The sequence below is a fragment of the Artemia sp. Qi Xiang Cuo genome, chromosome 20, assembly GCF_049724085.1.
Source record: "Artemia sp. Qi Xiang Cuo chromosome 20, ASM4972408v1, whole genome shotgun sequence".
Lineage (NCBI taxonomy): Eukaryota > Metazoa > Arthropoda > Branchiopoda > Anostraca > Artemiidae > Artemia > Artemia sp. Qi Xiang Cuo.
The window spans coordinates 20,239,813-20,262,947 of NC_142813.1; the positions used below are offsets into that span (position 1 = coordinate 20,239,813).

Genomic DNA, 23,135 nt, shown 5'->3' on the forward strand with positions numbered 1-23,135 from the left:
TTGTTTGGAAAATCCTATGGTGATAGCCTAAGATCGCCTAAAGATTTGCAACCCTGTTTGCATATCAGGAATCAAATTTCCGGTCATTTTCGCTTTCCGCATATGAAGTGTTTAGCTTAATCCTTGATTCTCATAAATTGCCAAAATCGCATTGGCAAAGGGATTTTTGCACTGAACTGCAAAATTCCAGAATCACTGCAACATCTTGCCCCATATAGCCTACTACAAGGTTGTCCATGTGCTCAAAGTTGAATACGTTGAAATTCTATCAAAGTTGGGTTCTGAGCTACAAAATATATGTTCCTTCTAGAAATGTAGCACGCCAAATCCGAAAATCAAATATATCAAATTCCAACAAATGAAGGGAGAGCCGAGCACAATTTTTGTGAGCGACATCGGTTTTTAATTGGGCTCAATTTTTTGGTAGCAATATTCCCTAAATGGGAACCACAGTTCATATATTATCCAGTATGATCATTCTCTATCTCACCCATTATAAAAACCCGGACCGGGGTGCGAGTGCTCCGGAGAACGTTTTTGCAGAACATAGGCGAAGTCAGATTAGCGGGAATGCAGGTTAGTCTGTTTCCGACTGTTTCCATCAAAGTGCATTGAAACAAACTGAAATAAAGCTAATGCAGAAACAAGCTAATCCAGAAATAAGTGGGAGGAGCTTTTTGTTCACGAAGACCAGAAATGATCTGCAATAAGCTTACTGGTATATTCTGTCTACTGTGATGGGAACATAATTAGTTATAGTCAGACTCGCTGAAGGAGGAATAAATAAACCAATAATACCTCATTTGATGCCAAAAATGGAGTATTTTTTATAGGTCGGCAATGTACAGCACAACCATAGCTTAATTGATACAAAATGTTTTTTTTTTTGCAGAATTGGGTCATTATTTAAAATCATTTACAGCATCTGATGCATTTCATTAGTTTGGGTTTATGGATGATGACAAAATGGATAAAGCGAGCCAGAATCGGGCGTTGCTCAATTAATAGCGCATCGTTGCTGAAAATTCAACCATAAGGAGCGCCTTTAGAGGTGGCATTACTTACATCGGATCATTTCAACCAATGATAATCCACAGCCATCCGGAGCATGATTTTGAAAGAAAAGGTATTGCTGCATGCATACAAATGCTGCATTTGGGGTAAAGAGTAAGGCTTTGAATAGATTGGAATGGAGGAGGAGCAAGCCTAACTGGTTGAGCTGCAGTGAGTTGTTAGTAGTGGTAGAAGTAGTAGCTACGTCATAAAGTAAGTTTGAAAATAAGTAACTGCGAATGGGCTCGGGGCTTAGGAAGGCATCAACTCTCCTGAGCAGAGGGGTACCAACAAAAATGCAATACAAAATAAACCTATCTGTTTTACCTTGAAAATTCAGTTAGAACTGAGGCACACGGACACCAAGGACAAAGTAAATCATTTTGTGTATTCTTGATCAACAGAGGTCGACCACGATACACGGACAAAGAAAAGGATCCAGGTTAGGAGGTATATAGGGTGGAGTTAGAGCCAAAGAAGGTTGATTGTCGGAGACGGAAAGTCGCATAGACCCATGCAGCCAGTGCATAACTCCTGGCTAGATCCTTATTTTTTTATATTAAAAAAGGTTTCTTCAGTAAAAAGTTTGGGTGCTTGTGCATTATACTCAACACACGAAAGAAGTCAAGTTTGGTCAATGCTAATGAAATAAAATAGGATGAATATATAATAGTTTAGAAACAAATTTGGGTTATATATTTGCATATTAGGGGGGTGGGGGTATAGCAAACCATATATTAAATACGTAACCTAACCTAGGTACCTCCCCCCACCTAAACCCCAAAAAACTATCGTCTAAATATTCTAAACTCGATAAGAAACCTCTCTTTGCAGTCAATTTAGATAGCAAATACCCGTTTGACGGGTCTCCATGTCTGGTTTGCTTGTACAGTCTATAGCGCAGTGTAGAGTATAATGCACAAGTTTGTTGCAAAGTGAGACGTGTTATTAGTTTGCTTCGTCTTGGATGTCTATATATAGCGAAGATCTTCAAAAAATGTAGGAAAGGAGTATTTTCAAAAACTCAACAGCTATTTTACTTTGTATTTTCACTAAACTTCAATAGAATAACATCATTTAAATGGTTTGCAATTAATGCAGATTTACACCTGACATGTGATATATGTCAAATCAGTCGTCACCTAGCCTATTCGAAAAATCTAAAAACGGAAATTGGCGCAAGGGAGACCCAGGCTGTACTTTGTCAACGCCTTTTCAAATTGATTACCAGCAACTGCACCATAAAAGCCCGATCACATCCGTTCCATCAGACAGTTGACCTCTGCTAGAAATATTCTCAAAATAAGCGCGCTGCATAATGTTATTGCTCATTATTTAGAGTATCCGTAAAAGCTTGACTATACACATCGCTATAGGGGGACAATCTTTTTCAAGAAATATTCGAAAAAAACCCTTTTTAAGGGGAATTCTGAACAATATTACAGTAAAATAATCAAGGGCTAAAGAACCCTCCCCTCCCCCAAAAAACTTACGATAACTCACCTCCAGAATTCCAGGTTCCATCAGAATTCCATCAAATTTAATCCCCTTGGCTTGGGAACAGTGCCACATAGTATTTATTTAGATATACGAGTGCTACAATAAGCCAGATTAATAGAGGAACCATTCCTGGCAAGGTACATATATAAGGGGGGGGGGGGATTATGCCTGCCTTCTCTCCAAAAGCTAAAGATCTTTTCAATTTTATCATAATTTCGTATATTTCATAAAATTTGCACAATTTGTGTTTTTCAGTTTTAATTCTCCCATTTTCTAATCAGAAATCTGTGCATTCGAAAATAAAATCTTGCCTACGTGTTAGGCTTTGATAATGAGAACCTACAAATAATTCTTGGTAGTATATGATTTTACTGTTCATTTGATTAAGTTAGGTTAGACTCTGAGGGAATAAATTTTCTTCCCTCCTTCCCAGAAACAAGGGCCGAAAAAACAAAAGAGTTATAAAATGGAACGTGTGTCAAATCCGTTACCATGGCTGGAGGCCTCTTACTCATCTCTCGAAAAAATCGTGTGGAGGAGTAAAGGAAGCTTATCAAAGGTCGACCGTCTTGTTGGATGTACGGCGAATATACGGTCTGGTAACATGTGTTTTATGGGTAGGGGAGGAGGACAATATTCATTAAAAGAGCAGACAATAGGATTACTACAATATATGTTAGGTTTCGGGCGTAGGGAAAGTCCCGTTTCATCTGGGAAGTCATCCAGCTAAGGGACAGAAGGGTCACTGCCCCCCCTATCCCAAATGATAAAAAGTAGATGAAATGTCCTTAAAGGGGAGGGGGGAATCTACTAACTATCTATATTTCATCAGTCAGTGTCAATGGGTCATTTGAAATCTGGTCTTAATGATGCTGTTCAGCCGAGTGTTCAGTAACAACTAAATTAAGAGTTAGCATAGACTTTTCATCACATTTGACTTAAGACAGTGAAAAAATTGAATTATGACAAGCATTTTTATTGTGATTCACATGTGACAACCTAATCTTACCCTCGAAATTTAGTTCTGCACTGGCTCAGTGTTGACATTTGCGGATTATACACTGTTGTCAGACTGGATTAATCCCTGACAACTGAGCTACTAATGCTACTATGTAGTTCTTTTTTTTATTGTATGAGTGGTCTTTTAATTATGTAAATTTAATTATGTAGTTATTTAAAGTGATTGTTGAAAAAAACGAGGGCACTGGCTATTTCAAAGTGCAGTAGGAAGAGAAAAACAGATTTTTAAATAATAATTATTAGCTATTCCCTCTGAAAATGGAGATGAAATGCGCCAATGGAGGATTATAATACAGAATGAACGAAAAAATACCCAAACATAAAAATATAAGGGCAAATATGGATCCAAAAACATTTTTGTTTTTGTTTCTCAAAAAAAGAGTTTTTCACACCATGAATTGCGATAACCCACATTAGGATAATACAAAAAATCATAACTTAACCAAACTATTCAACGCACGAATTACTTTAACTTGGCGGAATACAAGTTTACAACTCAGAGGGAAATAAAAAATTTAATCAGCGTGGTTTCGTATAAATAATAGTTCAATATGGGAAATCTTTTTATTTTACAGTGAAATACAAAAATGTATATCTAGATATTTCGATCATATACACAGTTGCCATTTATTTGGGTCACATATACAGTGGAGTTTTATCTGCTAAAGACGGTCACTGTGAATGTGACCGAAATATCCAGAAATATTTTTTTAGGCTTCACCGTCAGATAAAATCATTTTCCCTATTGAACTATTATCTGTTATTTATACGTGATGGAAAGGCAGTGTGGTTTTCGAAAATACCTAAGAGTGGTTACAAAAACTGATAGAAGTCTAAAAAGCGTATTGAGAGGTAGTGTTGCTGAGTTTGGATCGTTCAAGCCAATCATAACACGAGGGAGGAGGGATTTTGATAGAAAGACTGCATTAGCGTACAAGAATATTTGTATACATAAATCTAGGGTGAAATAGGGTGTTGCGTTTTCAGCATAGAGATTGAAAAAAGAATAAAGGCCAGATTGCCACTAGTTTTTGCTACGTAATCTATTATTCCATAAAAGTTCCATTTTCAAAATTAGCGCGACGACAGTTAACGACAAAATCTTACTACTGTGCCTGACCTCTATTCTTTTTTAGTTCTATGCCCTTTATTTAAAAAAAAATCTTTTTTAGACGAACTTTGTAAATTCTTATCAATTGTCATCCTCATTATCGATCAGAAATCCGCTTTCTGGCTAAAAATGCAACCCTTTGCGGAATCATCTAGCATTTCTAATTGCCAGATCTTTGATTTCCAGAAGATTTCTAAATATTCAAACATCTGTTCCGAATATTCCCTATACGCCCGAGTTGTTTGTTCCGATCAGGGAAAAATATCCAAGATGTGGAAATACCAAAAGACACGCGCTTCTAATGACAATCGACATCTGGATTGATTCTTCTGATATGTGCAACATAAAATTTGATAACAAAATTGACTACAGGAATTTTCTTTGGTGAAGAGAGCAGTGAGAATTCAACTATGTTAGATAACTGCTAATAATACAGAAGAATCGTGTAAACTCAGGAAACCAAGGCTGTATCCTGGGGGGGAGGAGGTGCCTAGCTTCATTAAAAAAGGATTTTATCCTACCCCCTTGTTTTGAGTGGTCTTGCGAATTATATATCAAAAGTAATGTTAGTATTCAGCAACACACTCTAATGTTATACTTTGTCTTACTAAAAAAAAAAAAAAAAAAAAAAAAAAAAAAAAAAAAAGCCTTCGAGGGAAGCTTCAAGGTCATATTCTTACTATCCCAGAAAAATTTTGGATTTCAAACCGCGCTTTTTAGGAATATGTGTGGATTTTGCTCCAAGGGGAGGGCGTTAGTACAACTTTAGCTCAATATCCTCCTGCTACATCCAATTGAAAGGGATTGTAAAAAAGAGGGTACGCGGTCACTATATGGGCCTTTACAAGGAAACCAGTCACGAAAACCCCGTTTTTGACGGGTTAATTCAAGTGACTGCTATAGAGTAATGCAATGCATAGCGTGGTTTTCATTGCGTTACGATATTTAAACTGTTGTTTTTTTGGGGTTTAGGGGGAAAAGGTTCCTAGGTTAGGTTACGTATTTAATATATGCTATGCTTTACCCCCCCTCTAAAATGCAAATATATAGCCCAAATTTGTTTATAAACTATTATATATTCATTCTATTTTATTTCATTAGCATTAACCAAACTTGACTTTTTAGAAAGTCCCATATAATACACAAGTACCAAAAAGAGAATTAGATTACATAAACAGTACAGGAGACTACAGGGAAATGTATAATATATTTCTGGGGCACAAAAGCCCTCCCCCTTCCTCTTGCATAAGCGCTTGCTTGGCATCATCGAAGCCTCGATTTCCCAGAGCGTGCTCTTCATATATGCTGTGTTTTGATTTTGACAGCTGAAATGTCTTCCAGTTCAATATCACCTTAATGTACTCAACTTGTTAATTGTAGATAATTCTAACAATTTCTTTATATACCCATGGGAATTTTATACAGTCAACTCCGTTAACAGCATCATGTCACGCATCAGTTTCGAAAAAATTCAAATTGACAATTGTATACAATAACAACTTTACCATATTAATGCATCTAAACTTGGCAGACACACTATAAAATTACAACCCTGAAAAACATACACACAAAAAAACTTCCGTCCAACCCTTAACTATAATTATACTGTGCTACCATAAGATACCTTTGATATACTAACTACTTATAATTAACTTTGAATATAAAACTAGCTTACACACTGTTCTGTATCTTATTACGAAAAATTATACACTACTTTATAATTACCCAGTAGCAGAAAATATACATAAAATATCGTGATGGTGAGCCATTTGATTCTTCGTATATAACATTAAACAAACTATATAAGGTTAGAAGGTCTACCAATGTAACAACATTATTTTAATAACAGTAAATTGTAGCTCTTCGGAAATTACCACATTTACGCTTATAAACCTGAATCTCTGTATACTAACCATTAGACTCATAAAACATACATTAATGATTATATTTATAATAGCAGATTATACTGTTTACCTTAACTATAACTATATTTGAAGAATCCAATTTTTTATTCATAGTTTATTTTGACTATTATTGTCATTTATTTGGATTTTTCACTCATATAACCTTGGATTTAAACATATAATTTTGTTTTAAATTCAAATTTTCTTTAATAAGATTATGGCTGTTTGTTAAACTTTTTTTATTCCTACCGGAAGCTTAAAGAGACCAGAAAGTATATGCAATCAATTCAACAGAGTAAAAAACTTGCGGTTTGAATTACATATTGAAACGCCAAGTTAATACCATTGCAAATCAATAGCTTCTTAGTTCATTCCACAGTTCCTAATTTATCAGCATATTTTTATGCATTCAAAATAGGCGATTAAAACTACAATGTTTTCCAAAACTGCTTTTCTTATCAAGCACATTTTGATCCTCAAAATTACTTAATAAGGAATTATCTCCTGGGGCGATAGAAAAATAAATTTAGAATTTTTTTTTAACCTACGCTTATTGTAGCAAAAGCAGACATGTATTACAAATTCAAAATCTTACGGATATCTTATAAGCTACAATCCTCAACGGCGTACTTCATTACTAATGAAAAGTCACTGAAATCATGGTAATACCTCGGCTTTTTTTTCTAACTTTAAGTTCCCAAAGCTAGGGAGTGACCCCTAAAATCAAGCATATTCGGGTTCTATTCCTGACCAAAGCCGATCCTCGGTTCCAGAGAGGAGCATTAAGCAAAGATAGGGGCAGAAGTGCTAGTTGAATTACACTGAAAATGTTGAAAGTCTCTTATATAAAATTGTGCTAACTTCCATTTGTTTCAAGTCTAGTTTCTAGGAACTGAATCCTGGGGTGGGGGAGATCAGGGGTCAAGTCTTTTCATAAATGGGTACTTGTGCATTATATCTAATCCACCGCTATACACGAAAGAAGTTAAGTTTGGTTAATGCTAATGAAATAAAATAAAATTGGATGAAAATATAATAGATTAGAAACAAATTTGGGCTATATATTTGCACATTTGGTGGGTGGGGGGGGGTAAAGCATAGCATATGTTAAATACGGAACCTAACCTAGGTACCCCCCCCCATAAACCACTAAAACAACAGTTTAAATATTGTAAACGCGATAAGAAATCACGCTTTGCAATCCACTTATCTAGCAAATACCCGTTTGTCTGATTTTTCCTTGTACAGTCTATAGCACTGGGTTAGATATAATGCACCAGTACCCATAAATGCTTGGTAGATAATTAATTCTACACAAATCTACTTTTCAGGAGTTCTACAGAATCTACAAATATTTACGTTTAGTATATTCAGTTCGATATATATTATACCGATATATATTATAGTTTAGTATATAATCAGTTCGATAACTGATACGTACTAGCCTCTCAAGCAAAATGAAAACTTTGACATCTGATTTTATTTAATTCTTAATTTTATAGAGAACCTGATCTGAGAAGAAACTGTTCGTTTTCTAGCTCCTTTGTGTTAATGTTTGATCTGATTTTTTTTTTTTTTCAATTCTGTGACTCATATTTTCAATATGAGAGCCCCTTTTCAAATAATAGATATTATATTCGTATTTTCATTAAAAAGAGGAAGAAAAATAGAGAATCATATATACGAAACAGAAACCTTAATTCTTCTTCATTTCTGTGCAGCTCTTTCCACTGTTTTTTAGTTTCTTCTTTGTATAGTAGAATTTATGATATTAAGCTACTTTTCATTTTCTTTTGAAGTGTATTTTATTGTTTTCTTTCGCCCCTCCCACCTGTCCACAGCCTTGCAAAATGGGTTACGGCAGTTATTCTCTGGCATATTTTCAACAAGAAGCGTGTTAGTAAAGGCCCATTCACAATGAGATTTTACTAACACCGATGTTTAGCTAGCACGATTTGAAACAATCAAAGTTGTTCACAGAATTTTAAAGTCAATCAGAAAATTCTCTGAAAAATCTGATTGGGTCAATTTAGCACTTGATAAATCTCGATACTATGTATAAATCTAGGATAAAACATCAAACAACTTACTTGTTTAAACTGTTCCTCAAATGTCCAGCTTTGCTGTGAAGATCCTCCAGTATTCCTTGAAGGGTCATTTTGAGGAGATTCATTTGACGGTGAAGGTGTTAAAGATGGTCTTGGACTTGACCTTGAAATGAAGCTACGGTTTCCCATTTGGTTAAACATTTGAGCGTTGTTAGGCATCGATGAACCAATTATTGACCTTGGAGATGGAGATGAAGATGGCTCTGACCTGGCTCCTCCTGACCCATTGTTCTGAGATAAAGGACTGCATTCTGGTGGTCTAGTATTAGTAACATTAGGAATAACACCTAAAATAAAATACATTTTTAAGAAAGCAAAAGTTAGAAATATGAGAAACTGATGAAAGGCTGTACATTATAAAAATTTAGCTAATTCATTTAGAAAATTCAAGTAAAGAACTCTTCAAGGGTTCCAACGATGAAATTTGACTGGAATAGGGTTCAAATGAGTTTAGTATTACAGCTCGTCAATTGTTTAAAATATATACTTAAATGAAGGGAGTACCAACTTTCTGAAACTTTAAAAAAAAGTTAGACATATGAGAAACAGAGGCTGTATATTATATAAAATCTTACTAATAAATTCCTTCAGATAATTCACGTCAAAAACTCTTTAAGTATTCCAACGATGAAGTCTAATTGGAATAAGGTCCAAATGAGTTTAGCATTACAGCTCGTCAATTGTTTAAAATATGTACTTAAGTGAAGTGAGCACCGACTTTCTCTGAAACTTAAAAAAAAGTCAGAAATATCAGAAACTGCGGCTGCATATTATAAAAAATCTTGCTAATAAATTCATTCAGAAAATTCAAGTCAAAAACTCTTCAAAAGTTCCAACGATGAAGTCTGATTGGAATAGGGTTCAAATGAGTTTAGCATTACAGCTCGTCAACTGTTTAAAATATATACTTAATGAAGTGAGTACCGACTTTCTGAAACTATTTACATAAATTTTGATTTGATGTTTTAATATCCACTGACCAAAACCGCCAAGCAAATTTTAGCAAAAGGTTCATAAAGCAGCTCACACTAAACATTATGCTTGTTCCTAGATGAGTACATAAGTTTGGTAATATTTTTGATAAAAAAAAATTAGGTTCAACCGACGCAGGAGGACGACTTTATCATCCCCTAAAAAAAACCTATCGTTAAAAAAAACTTCTAGAAAGGAGTGAAATTGTAAAGTAAAAGATGGCAAGAACACTGATTCACAGTACAAATATAGCAGTTTAAGTACCAAGGAAGTAATTGATTATTTGATGTTTTTATAAGCGACGCTTGTGTGAAAAGATTAGTGCAGGCTTTATTTCGAAATTTAGTCCTAATAAAACTTGCGAAAAGGTATCCTTGCGAAAAAAAAACAGTGTCTGGAATTATTTTTTAACTAGAAATAGAGGTCACAAATATATGACATTTGAACATACCACCTCAATTGTGTCACCCTAGTCTGCTCATATATCATGACAGGCCCTACATCATATTTTTTTCATTTTAATTTGCAGTTTTAAATTAGTTAACAACTATTTGGTAGACACAAGTAAGAAGAAAAAAACTACATAAATTTTTAACTTATTACGACTCGGCTTAAAAGCCATATATCTGTGTTTCCTGTTCAAATATTTATTATTCTAGCTTAGTAATTAGCACCATTTGAACCCAACAGCAGAAGAAAAAATACCGTCACTACTCAAATGTAACTAATTTGGAGTATGAAGAGGTCTGCTAGTTTTTGGTAAAAAGAGTAATCAGAATCAAAAGCGCAATCAAAGCCGTTTAAAAACAAACTAATACATGAATCTATTCTAAAAATTGTCATCATGAAATTACAAAATTATCAGACTGGACAAACAGTAAAACAGGATCTAATTTCCAGGTGATGGTAATTAAAGAAAACTGGCTTTAATTCCCAGGGATTTTGATATGATAGCTTCTAATATCCTGGCTAAGACAATAAAAGGAAAATGGGATGTTGCACATAATAGTATTCAGGTCATAATGTCATGTGAGGGAGTTATTCGGGAGATTTCCACGGAGGATGGGGCTCATTTTCTGTATGTCTTTAAGTTTGTTGAAGGTGGTCACTCGGACCAATCCTAGGGAAATTACTCGGTAAGGAAATTGGACGGAACACCATTGCATACAGGTGTCTTAGGGTAGAATTTATTCTTTAATAACTGTCTTTAACATAGAAACTTCGTCCGACAATTCCGAAGACTTTACAAACTGATAAAAGTCGTACTTCTGTAATATAGACGTCTCGTCCCTCTTAATTTTCATGGAAATTTCCTGTGGGGAGACGGGTCCATAGGTGGCCCTTGAGCAACTCCCCTCTTCATTTTCCCTTAAGTACTGACTTGAACAAGTCAAGGATCACGCACATAAACACACCCGAATAGAAAGCCATTTATGATGGGAGGGGCTCATAAAAACCACAGTGCTAGGCTGTGTCGTTTTTTGGGTGGAGGGGGGACCTTATACTCTCTCACACCCCTGTATAAATGAGTGTTTACGTCCATTCTGGAATCTTTTGGTTTGAATTTCTTCAGCTCTCTGTCCCTAGCAAGGGACATCCCTTGCTATTCCCTAGCAAGAAACAACCAGGGGCGTAGCTCCAGTATTTTTATTGGGGGGGGGGAGAGGCTCACATCCGGAGAGTCAAGGGGCATGGGCTATATTATACTTTTTTCTCCAAATTATTGGGAGGCAACTGCCCCCCTTGCCCACCGAAAGATCGTCTCTGCAAATAACTATTATAAACAAACAAAAAGTAGCCTAGCCTTTCATCAAAAAATTATAACTTTAGCTACATTAGGTGACCATTTACAGGGGTAGAGTAAAAGACCAGTAAACCCAAAATTACACCTGTAAACCCAGGTGTTGAGTTGCCAAAGGTCTGAGTGCACAAAACGTATCGTCGCGTAAAGGGGCACATCGTCTTGAGCAGTGAGAGACACAACTGAGTCCAGTGTTGCCACTTACCATTGCCGCTGGTCACAATTTTAGTTAAGCCGAAACCGTATCGTCCAATCATTTAGTATTAAATAAAAAAAACAAGTTTTTTTTTCAACTGAAAGTAAGGAGCAACAATGAAACTTAAAACGAATATAGATTATTACGTATATGAGGGGGGTCACTCCTCCTCAAAACCTCGCTCTTAATGATAAAGTTTTTTAAGTACTTTAAAAAAAGTTTCTTATGGTTCTAATTAAAAGAAGAGTGTTTCAGTAGTCGTTCTTGAAGAATTGGGACATAATTCAAACTTTAGCGTAAAGGGTGAGATGTTGAGGAAGAGCAACCCCCCTCGTACACGTAATAATTTCTGTTCGTTTTAAGTTTTAATATGACTCCTTACTTTTAGTTGAAAAAACTTGTTTTTTTAATTTAATTTCTGGTCGTTTTTTAAGTAATGCCAGGAAATCTGGCTACAACTACACGGATAAACCCCTCTTCTCAAAAGATTTATTCTCTAGACAATTCAATCCTGGTGAAAATTTACCCCAGGCAACTACCTTTAACATCTCTGCACGTAAAATTGAGTCGGCAATGAGAAAGCAAGACACAGAAGAATTTCGTATAGGAGTTCTGGCAAATTCCTTAGTGTAAAATTTTCCCTGAAAAATTTACCCTCTAGAAACCTTCCTCCCCCTGGAAAATTATCCCCGTGAAAAATCCCACCAGTAAAAAATTGCCCCTCCCCCCGAAAAATGTATGCAAACTTGGCAATAGCAAATGCTATATGTAAACAATTGGTAAATTTTATAACTTAAAGACCATTCTCTACGGTCTCTGGGTGTTCGGGAAATTTCCAGCGATACAGTTATTCAGTCTTTTAACTGTTCTTAACAAAATGGCTATCTCAGAATTTTTATCGAGCGATTTTGAGATAAAAAGAATGTGGGAGGGAGCCTAATTGCTCTCTATTTTTTGTCCCTTAAAAAGGGCATTAGAACTTTTAATTCCCGTTCGAATGAGCCCTCTCATTATATTCCCAGACCACTGGGTCGATACGATCACCCCTGGAAAAACCAAACAAAAAAACTAACAAACCAATAAACATGCACCCGTGATCATTCTTATGGCAAAAAATACAAAATTCCACATTTTTTCAGATAGGAGTTTGAAACCTCTACAGTAGAGTTCTCTGATACGCTGAAACTGATGGTGTGATTTTCATTAAGATTCTATCACTTTTAGGGGGTTTCCTCCCTATTTTTTCGAAAAATCAGGCAAATTTTATCAGGCTCGTAACCTTTGATAGGTATGACTAAACTTAATGAAATTTACATATTTGAAATAAGCATATAATATTGATTCTTTTCATACATCTACTAGCATCAAAACTCCGTTTTTTGGAGTTTCGGTTACCATTGAGCCTGGTCGCACCTTACTTACATCTTACATGTCTAAAGTGTAGTTATAAAGCTAATTATATAGTCTGAGTACTATGTGTTCTGATGCCAAAACGTTACAATCATTAAATCAGTTTGCATCAATCCGAGAAAGGTGTTCCTTTAAAGTGTTTTGCTTTCTAAAATACACGTGATATGTCAAAACTGTAACCGGGAGGTGGATTGCAGCTTGAGATTTTACGGTTTTTATTATCAATTAGCAATTCCACGTATATATATATATATATATATATATATATATATATATATATATATATATATATATATATATATATATATATATATATATATATATATATATATATATATATATATATATATATATATATCATTTGAATCATTAAAAGTCAAAATTTGTTTTGCCAACTCCCCCATCAAATAAAAAGATTGTGACAGTATCATCCCCCCTCCGTTAGAAATAGAGCAGTTCTAGTTACATGAACGGAAGTATTTTTGGGTGAGGGTTACGTTCTTTAAAAACGATTTGAAGGTCTCTAATTGGTACGTCATCGAAGCCTTCTCCTTTATTTAAAAAAACATTTTTTTAACTAAGCACATATTTTAGGAAATGAGTGCTACAAAGATGATTACAAAGGGGTCACAAAGGAGTGAAAAGTTTTAAAACAATCTACAAAAAGACAGAGAAGAATCTCCTTCGCTTTGCCAATGGGGGCTAATACGTCACCTTGTTTGACCGACCATAGTTGGCAAAATTGCTTATAGTGTAATTTACCTTGATTTCTGGCAATTTGAGCTTGTATTGACTGAGCATAAAGAGCAGCAGGATTATTTGGAGGAGGAATTGGTGGCGGTTGTCCATTATTCATCCAAGCCTGACCACCAAATGATTGCTGCTGTTGCGCAAATGCTTGAAGTTGCGCTTGAAACTGGGCCTAAAAGAATGATAATCTGAAACTACAGATACACATATATATTTATTAAAATCAGTGGGCCATAAATCCTTTTATTTATACCTTGATTTAAAATTATTCATTTTAATTATGTAAGTGTTTTCTGAGCACAATACAATTGGAAGCGTCACATTTATATCAATCGTGATATTTTTTTTTCCAATCGTGAAAATTATTGCAGGTACAAAGAAAATGGATCCATATATCTTTACCATCATTACTATTTAACATGGAACAAATAAACCCGCCATCCCAAGCGTTCTTATTTCCCTCGAAGATTTTCTTGCGACTCTTTAATGGTAAAAAAAAATCGCTCGAGTCTGATACCAGCGTTGCAAATATAACGAGTTTTCACATATACCGTTTTATTATTATTATTACTCAAGGCCATATACAGGGGGAGGGTTAGAGGTTTTGACACTCCCCCCTGAAAATGTTTGTCCGACTCGTAAAAAGCGTAACAAAAATTCATATAAACAATTTTTGATGCATCTAAAATCCCCAAAATATCCTCTCCCCAAGAAATAGCCCTCCAAATAAAAATCATGGATACGTCTATACCTAACAAATTTGGCTTCGAATATAAGCCCTAGCCAAAACTATTTCTAATACTTTTGTATTTTTTTAAGGTTTTTATTCCCTGTGTAATTTTGTTGTATGCTATTTTTCTTGAATCCTGCGATTCTAACGATTCAACGCAAGATGAGAATTTTGATACCATTCGATAGCTGAGATTCAGCTTTATCTATTTATCAAAATTTATTTCCAAAATTCGCTTGGCACTTTTCTCAGATTGAAAAATATGTTGAAAATACGTCAGAAACATGTGTAGATAGAACGTTTTTATGTTTTTTAAGTAAACTTCAAATAATTCTCTAGTAAAAATCTTGGTAATATCAAGAAAAATACCACTAAAACAATGAACGATTTGATGATGAATTGAAATTCAAATCAAGAGCATTTGATCAAATTTTGATTTTTTGAAAAACCTAGATAGGATTTTCAAGCCTCCAACTATGGGAATATTAATTATGTATTTTCTGGAGAAGGATAGTCTCATATATGTGCTAGATGTGCTTTAATTTTGGCTCGATGCCAAATCGATCGAATGCTAGGATGCAAGGTATTCTCGGGGAGCGTTTTGGAGGGGTAAGTTTCCCGAGGCAGATTTTCAGAGAATTTTTCTGGGAAGAGCTTTCTTGGTTACCAAAGAATCCTTCCTTTTCATGAGACCAAGCCTCAGGGTATGGAGAAAGTGAGAAATACAACCCTTTAAGCACTACATCCTATGAGTAGACTTTTGAAATGCCTAATTACCAATAAAATAAGTTTTGAGGAATGGTCGTGAGTCAAGAAGCAATTCAAATTCAAGCTCAGACGAGCAGAGCTCAAGCTCTAGAACTACGATGGTGTTTATGATACAATTTAGACCTCGAACTGGTTCTAGCAAAGCTCGAACTCAAGCGCCATCTGTGAAAATCCAACCATTGATCAAGACCAATCATTTAAACATTTGGTACCGGTACAGATTATACAAGAGCTTAGTTGAATAGAACCAAATATTATTTGGTTCTTATCTAGATCAACGGAGCAATCAAGGAAAAATTAGAGAAACCTACACAAGTGTACTCTGTTAATATGACATTGTCAAGTTTTTGCACTTGTTATATGCAATTTACATCCTGAAATCAAAGTTTATTTTAGCTAGATGATTTAATTAGTAATTAATTCCGGATATGTGGAAAGTAAAACTCTCTTTGATCCCGCCGAAGTATTTACTATTCAATTGATAAATTGGTTAATTTATTGAGTCACAGCCCTGTGTAAAAGCCTTACGTCATTTGATAAGCTTTTTAATATTTATATTAATTCCCGCGGTATTACTAATTTATTTCGATTTTACTCTTGGAAATTATAATATGTGTTTATTTAAAAAGGGTAGGGAATAAATAGAATACCAAAAATTACTAAGCCCAGTCCTACGTTTCTCACACAGGGTGTCGGGGAAAGCTTCAAAATCCATTTTACAAATCAACAAATGGGTGAAAATCTGAGAGGATTACTGAATTTTACATAAGCAATTGCAGTTGAAAAACTTTACTAAACGACTAAATTTTACTTACTAACGTTTCAACTACCCAGGTTTCATAAACTGACAAGAAAAAAACTGTTAACTATAGGGGACAGACACATTTTGGAATCAGAACAGGAAATAACATTCAGAAACTATATTTGGCATTTAATGTGATTTCTGCTGAGCCGTATAATCAAAATAAAAATAAAACATAAAAACGGTTTCTTACCCATGTCATTCCATAGCAACTTAGTTTAGTTTAAGTAATTTAGTAAGTTAATAAGCAAAATAACAAGTTAATAGCTAATATAATAATTAATGCTGGTAATCGTTAATTTAGGTTAGTCTAACTAGATGGTTTTGGATAAGCTCCTTATCCGTGTTTTTATTTGAAGTCTCTGTCACTTGTCTATATTTATGCCCGAACCATACCTGCAAGGCTAAACCTGTTGATAAAGAAAAACAAGATTAAGGAATTATATACGTTTTTTGCTGTTAACGTCACACTGGTTCTAGAAACGCAAAACTGAAACGACCAGAAATGCCTTGACATGCCTGTGTCGAAACCAAATTATTCCAAAAATTATTAATTGGTATTATATCTTTCGCCAGATTAGTCATACAGAAATAAAAACTTCTGTTCCAAGGTTTCACAATAAAAAAAACGGAATAATTATTATCAAGGCCATATGCAGGGGGTTAACCCCCCCCCCCGAAATGTTTGTCCGACTCGTAAAAACGTAACACAAATAATATAAACAAATTTTTATTACGTTCTTGAAAGTTTTTTTGTACCCCCCCCCCCCCGAAAAAAAAATCCTGGATACGATCCTGATTATTATGCCTTGCATCTTCATCCTAATTGGTCACTCATAAACATTGCGCTTGAAAGCTGAACATTATATATATATATATATATATATATATATATATATATATATATATATATATATATATATATATATATATATATATATATATATATATATATATATATATATATTGGAATTATAATATAAGAATAAGAATTTATATAAGAATTGGAATGCAGAGTAGTTTTCATTGCGTTTAGGATATTTAAACTGTTGTTTTTTGGGGGTTTAGGGGTGGAAAAAGGTACCTAGGTTAGGTTAAGAATTTAATGTATGGTATGCTTTACCCCCCCCCCCCTAATGTGCACATATATAGCCCAACTTTGTTTCTAAACTATTATATATTCATTCTATTTTATTTCATTAGCATTAACCAAACTTGACTTCTTTAACAGTATATAAAAGAGTACGTTTAATACGCAAGTACCATGTATTATTATCCACAAATTAACTATAATGTGGATCCAGCATTAATTTTTCCCTGGAAATCGACTGACTGACAGAGAGAAAAAAACATATTTTAAGACTGCTCTTGTTTCTGCGCATTCCCATGTTTCTTTTTTTCTTTCCTTAACTTAAATAATCCTCTTAGTACGAGTTAAATTAGCTTCTTAAAGATATATGACTCAAAAATTAAAACTAGTAGGTCTTCTCAGTGAATATCTCATAATTTAAATTAAGATATTCCATATAAGTGCTAACTACTGAGTGAAATTTTACCTGCAAGGACGTGTGGAACTGGGAAGGGAACCCAAATGGTTGTTGTAATCCCATCAAAGCTGCCGCTTCAGCCTGCCTCAGCAATTGCAAATGCTGTTGCGTTCTGATATCTTGATCTATCTCACCGCATTCATCTTTCTCCTGCAATAGTTCATAATCAGGATTATCTCACATACAATTATGTGATAGTATTACGTCTCCAGATAGCATTCGTTTGATAATTTACTAAAAATGGAGCAAATGATGTGAAAATAAGATGGCAGACATGATAACAGGTGACTGTGTCGGTGGCCGTTGTAAAATAAGGTAATTCACGCGGAAGATGTGGTCATTTGTAAGATTTGTCTGTGATCAAAAAAAGATGAACATACAATAACGCGAGAATGGCAGGACCGCTGACCGCGCACATAAGGAAAAGATTGTTACACTCAATCCTAAGTTCATAGCCTAAGCACAAGGATGAAATCAAACAATGCACTCAAAAAAGAAGATTTAAAAATGCTAGAATTCTTAAGAGGAATTCTAAGAGATATATGAAATACCTAAAGAAACTACGGATAGAAAGGTTCAAAATGAAGCAGAAAATATTATAGTGTTTAGAGGCAGAGGCATGGGCGCCCATAATGGGGGGGGGCAGCCCCCCCTCCCCTGGCTGAATGATGCTGCCTGATTTTTACATTTTTGTTCTGAGATTTCTATTATATAGCATTAAAACTGCCAATTAGACGAGGTTTCCCCCCCCTTGGAATTCAGCTTATGGGCGCCCATGGGAAGAGGAAATGAACAACGAAATATATACTTAAATTTGGATATCTATTAAGACACAGAAAAGGGTTAAATCATCCCTGTCCCGAGTGGGTAAATGGAATCCTCCCTGCAATATATTGAAGATCCCCCCCTCCAGGAAGAATATTGAGCAAAGAAGTCAAGGTACAAACGAGCCTAGACATTTAACCTGCAAAAGTTCTTACTGGAAGTATCAGACGACCGTTCCATAGAAGTCCACCTAAACTTTTTACTCTGCGTTCCCCCTCAGATTATCCCAATACCCCCCTTATTTCAGTAAGACTGAAAAATAGTCACTCAAATATGTAATTTGGTTCGTGGTTTGACCCTCCCCCCTTTTCCCTTAGTAAAATTACTCCAATACCCAAAAGCTTGGATCTGTGAGTTCCTATAGGGAGCGATGTTTCCATGACACAGGTTCAACCCTTGCGGTGGGGTGGGGGGTATTTGAAGTTGCTTTGTGAGGGGGGGGCTACAAATAAAGAAACTTAATTTTTAGATCACAGTGTTTCAATTCTCTAGGGGAGAGGCTGCAAATTTGGACCAATGTTGGGATGAACTTCCTTTGTACCACCCATGTTTCCATCTAACTAGATGCGTTTAATGCTATACAGTCATCGTATAATTTTATAAATTTAAAAGAAATCGTTGAAAATTGAGAAATAAACGCAATTGCAAAAAGTATGAAAATAAGTCAACCTAGAATTCGAGCTAAAATAAATTTTTAACGGACAAACAAAAACCTAACAAATGGGCTACTGCAATAAACTGTTTGGAAAAAAAATTATTATTTACACTGGAAAAATGTTTACAGAGTTGAATCAAACCAAATATATATTTGGGTTAATAAAAATTTGCACAAGAATAGGTAACGCTCTGCTAAGTTAGACAACTCCAAAATAAGCAACAATAAAATGGTCCATATGAGATCTTTTAGCGTTTGAACGAGAATTGAAAATTCTACCATTGAAAAAGCGATTATTTCTAGATTTCGCTAAATTGTTTTTCTGAAGTACAGTAAACTTCTCGGTATGTTAAGATATATTAAAAAAAAATGCATGGTTAATAAATAAAATTTGAGTAGTTTCAAATATTCTAGAATTTGATTCATAGCAGCGATCAATGTGCATACCGAACAAGTGACATGTAAGAAGAATCAGAGGGCATTGAGCCCGTGTCCCACTAAAACCTCAAGTTGTTATCTACTTTCCGAGTTTTCTTTTTTTTTTCGAATAATTATCCCATTTTGATCATTTTGAAAGCTCCTTACTAGGTTTGCCACCTGCAGCAGGAAAAATACTATTTTAGCACAATTGCAGGCAATTTTTTGACTGTAGCACCAAGAATCACTGTGTAATACGAAAATTTTGGTAATTGTAGCAATTTAGGAACTGACTGAGGTGGCAGCCTTGCTCCCACCCCTGAAATATCTCCCCTTAAATATTATTCTGTATAGGTGACTACATGTACTTTGGAGGACTAGAAAAATACATAACATACATGCTTTATTTACATGTATTTTTTCTCGGTAGTTATTCATTAAAAGTTAAAAAACTGGGCTAGTTTGGCAATGCAGGTTGGAACTTAAGGTAGTGGGGGAGAGTTTCGTCAAAACCCCAAAAGGCTGGCAACTTATGCGGCAATTATTAGAAAATATTCGGGGGGGGTAGTAAAAATCATGAGATTAGAGGATAATCTTATGAACTTAGAGTCACAAAAAAGCAGTATACTATATTTTACAAAGCAAGTGGCATCATCCCCTGTCAACATTATTTTTCGTAGCTTTGCTTTCTATTGCCATATTATGTAGACTTCCCTTTTTTTTACTTGATACTGGACACACTATTTCTTTTTCCCACACAAACTGCGATATGTTACTAGAATAACGGCTAAAGGCATAAAAAAAGAAAGAAACAACAAATCTATGAGCTCCACACACACTGAAAATTAATTTTGGGAAGGAAACAAAATTTAGGAGATGGAAAGCAAAATGGACAAAATATAACGAAAATTGTTAACTTAGTCGTGTTCTTACACAGTTTTGAATTCAGGGGGAGGGGCCTCTTCCCTGTGCCCTTTACGTTGTACCATTGTTTACCTTTTGAGACTGATAGATATATACCAAACTTCCACACTTTGGGGTTTTAGTAAACTTACATCCCGAATAAAAGTGTAAAAAGTCAAGCACCTTCCACATCTTTCTACAAGTTCTTTTTTGGGAATAGCAACTAAAAAATGCACTTCAGTTTATCCTTAAAACATAAACCTAAAAATATTAGCTAATCATAGTAGAAGTTTCAAGTTACACAGATGTATAATGACTTACTTAATTACAGACTCCTAAGATATTAAAATCTTCTGTTTCCGTAATTATACTATCGTGATATGAGCCTATTAAGAATGATAATTGCTCCAATTATTTTGATCAAAGGGCTCAGTCAACCTTCATATCACAATTGTTTTGCGGTCACTTTTTTCATTCAGCTTTCAAGTTTTTTGTTTTTATTATATTATTGCTCCTGTGGCATTTCTGCTGTCAGGATGTTGAGAAATCAAAGTTGTGTCTTTAAAAATTTATTGGCCTCGACCTCCATGCACAATTAAAAAAAGGAAAGGGATATAAAAGTTACTATCAATAGTAGCTTACTTGGAAAGTCTACTAGCGCTAATCAAAGGCACCAGCAAGATCAAGTAGGTGCAGTGGCGTCAATTGGGAGGGGAACAGGAGCCCTCCAGTATTTTTTACCCACCCTTCTAGTTTTCAATAAATGCCTTTTTTGGGGCTTGTTTCGTTGAAAAAATCCCACTTTTTGATATTTTCACGAAAGAAATTAAAAACGACAAATTTATCAACCCCTTTAGATTTGACTAAAATATATTACTCCCTCCCCCTCTTAAATTTTCATAATTTAAGTTCACTGAGGAGAACGGGTCGGACCAGGCACTTGTTACAGAAAAGATCATTGAAAATCCCCAATAAAGAGAAACTTTTTATAATATTCAGAAAAGAAGACACTTATGGTAAAAATCTATTTCCGAAACTTAGCCTGCATTGAAAAATTTGTGAAGGCACTTGTGACGGTCTTTAGATCAATTAGTAGAAGAGATGGTTAATAGCTAGGACATTAGGGTAGTAGCTCATATATGTCAAATGATTAACCGCTCTAGGGTTTAAATCTGGCAAAACTGAGAAAATTTTAAAGATATTTACTGTGATTGTTAAGAACAAGGAATTGCGTTACAACACAGGCAAGGGTGCAAAGAGGATTTTCAGGCCCAGGTCTCTATGGACTCTTAAGGTTTTCGCAATTATTTCTTTAGTGTTCTTATCACCTCCACTTTTATTTTTTATCAAGTTCCCCCTCCCGAACGTAACAATACAAAACCCTGCGTGTGCTTAGCGCATGAATCATTAGTCTAAGAAACCATAATTGGAATAATAGCGCAGCCATTATGCTACTTTTTACGTAGGTTTCCATGAATATCTTCTCAGCCCCCGACTCCTGTCCCACCAAGCTAGCACCCAGTTTTAAATCCATATATCACTCGTGCCTCCAAGGGCAGATCCAGGATTTTTTTTCGGGGGGGGGGGTTTACTAATTTTGACTCAGTTTTCGACTAATTTTACTGATTTTTACCTAGGTTTTACTAATTTTCGACTTGGTCAAAAATTTCGGGCGGGGTTGGGGTTCAAACCGGGTAACAACCCCCCTCCCCCCACCCACCCCCCTGGATACGGCCTTGCGCGCCTATGTATTACCTAGAACCCAGCCTATTTATTCAAAGCCCGACTGTGTTCCAATAGCTACACAAATGGCCATATTAGAAAGTAAAATACTGAAGAAAAAATTTCATACGAAGAAAAAATAATTTCTGCAAAGAAAAGAATATAGCATCGGGACAAAATTTCTTTCAAATTACTTAAGTTTTCTTTAAAAAAAATATTAGTTTACAATCAGGAACATTTTTATTTTCATTTTTTGGGGGGAGGGGGAAGGAAGAGCGGTGAAATATTTCAGGAAGACACGCGAAAGCATGAAGATAGTAAGTATGACTCGGGAGGCCTTCCCCCTTGCGTATGTGGCTGATTTCAGCGATCAATAAATTAAATACTTTCAAGTTTACCCTATTAAGCCTAACACGTTCACTTAACTTCTCCATCCTCGAAGCTCAGGCCCATGGTAAATACCAAGGTGTGTTTTTGGATGCAATAAAGTTCACCAAAAATACAATCATTAATCTTCCAATACGCCATATATGATATTAATGCTTAATCCTCATTAGCCTAAGCCTATGCAAATATAAGACAAAGTTTATTTACCTTATCCGAATGGGAGATTATTTTTCTTTTTAAACTTGGTATAACTTCTGAGTCATCCATATGATCATCCAAATCACTCATTTCTTCTTCGCCATCAGACTAAGAACAAAAATTCATTGAATTTAAATACAAGGTTGAACTATACAAGCTAAGGGATTCACTCCTTCAAACGCTACTGACCCAAATTTAAAACTATAAGGATTGCCGAGATTTTTAGAAGAGTGTATTTAAATTATCCCGTTAAAGTTGGAATTTCCTTATATTAAAGCGTACGAATTAAAGAAATTGTACCACTTTATCCAAGAACCGAACTTTAAATCTTCGCTTTGGCTAATTTAGGAAGAAAT

At 35.0% G+C, this 23,135-nt stretch overlaps 1 protein-coding gene across 1 annotated transcript in view; it reads right to left on the reverse strand.

Moving 5' to 3' along the window:
• LOC148939982 (uncharacterized) overlaps positions 1–23,135 on the reverse strand; it is a 135,909-nt gene that overhangs the window by 82,289 nt on the left and 30,485 nt on the right. Inside the window, exons 2-5 of the mRNA XM_089106503.1 lie at positions 22,789–22,887; positions 17,682–17,822; positions 13,838–13,997; positions 8,679–8,983 (exon numbers count right to left, since the gene is read on the reverse strand). Of these exons, the coding sequence (XP_088962629.1) occupies positions 8,679–8,983; positions 13,838–13,997; positions 17,682–17,822; positions 22,789–22,887 (705 nt within the window). The remainder of the gene's footprint in view (positions 1–8,678; positions 8,984–13,837; positions 13,998–17,681; positions 17,823–22,788; positions 22,888–23,135) is intronic.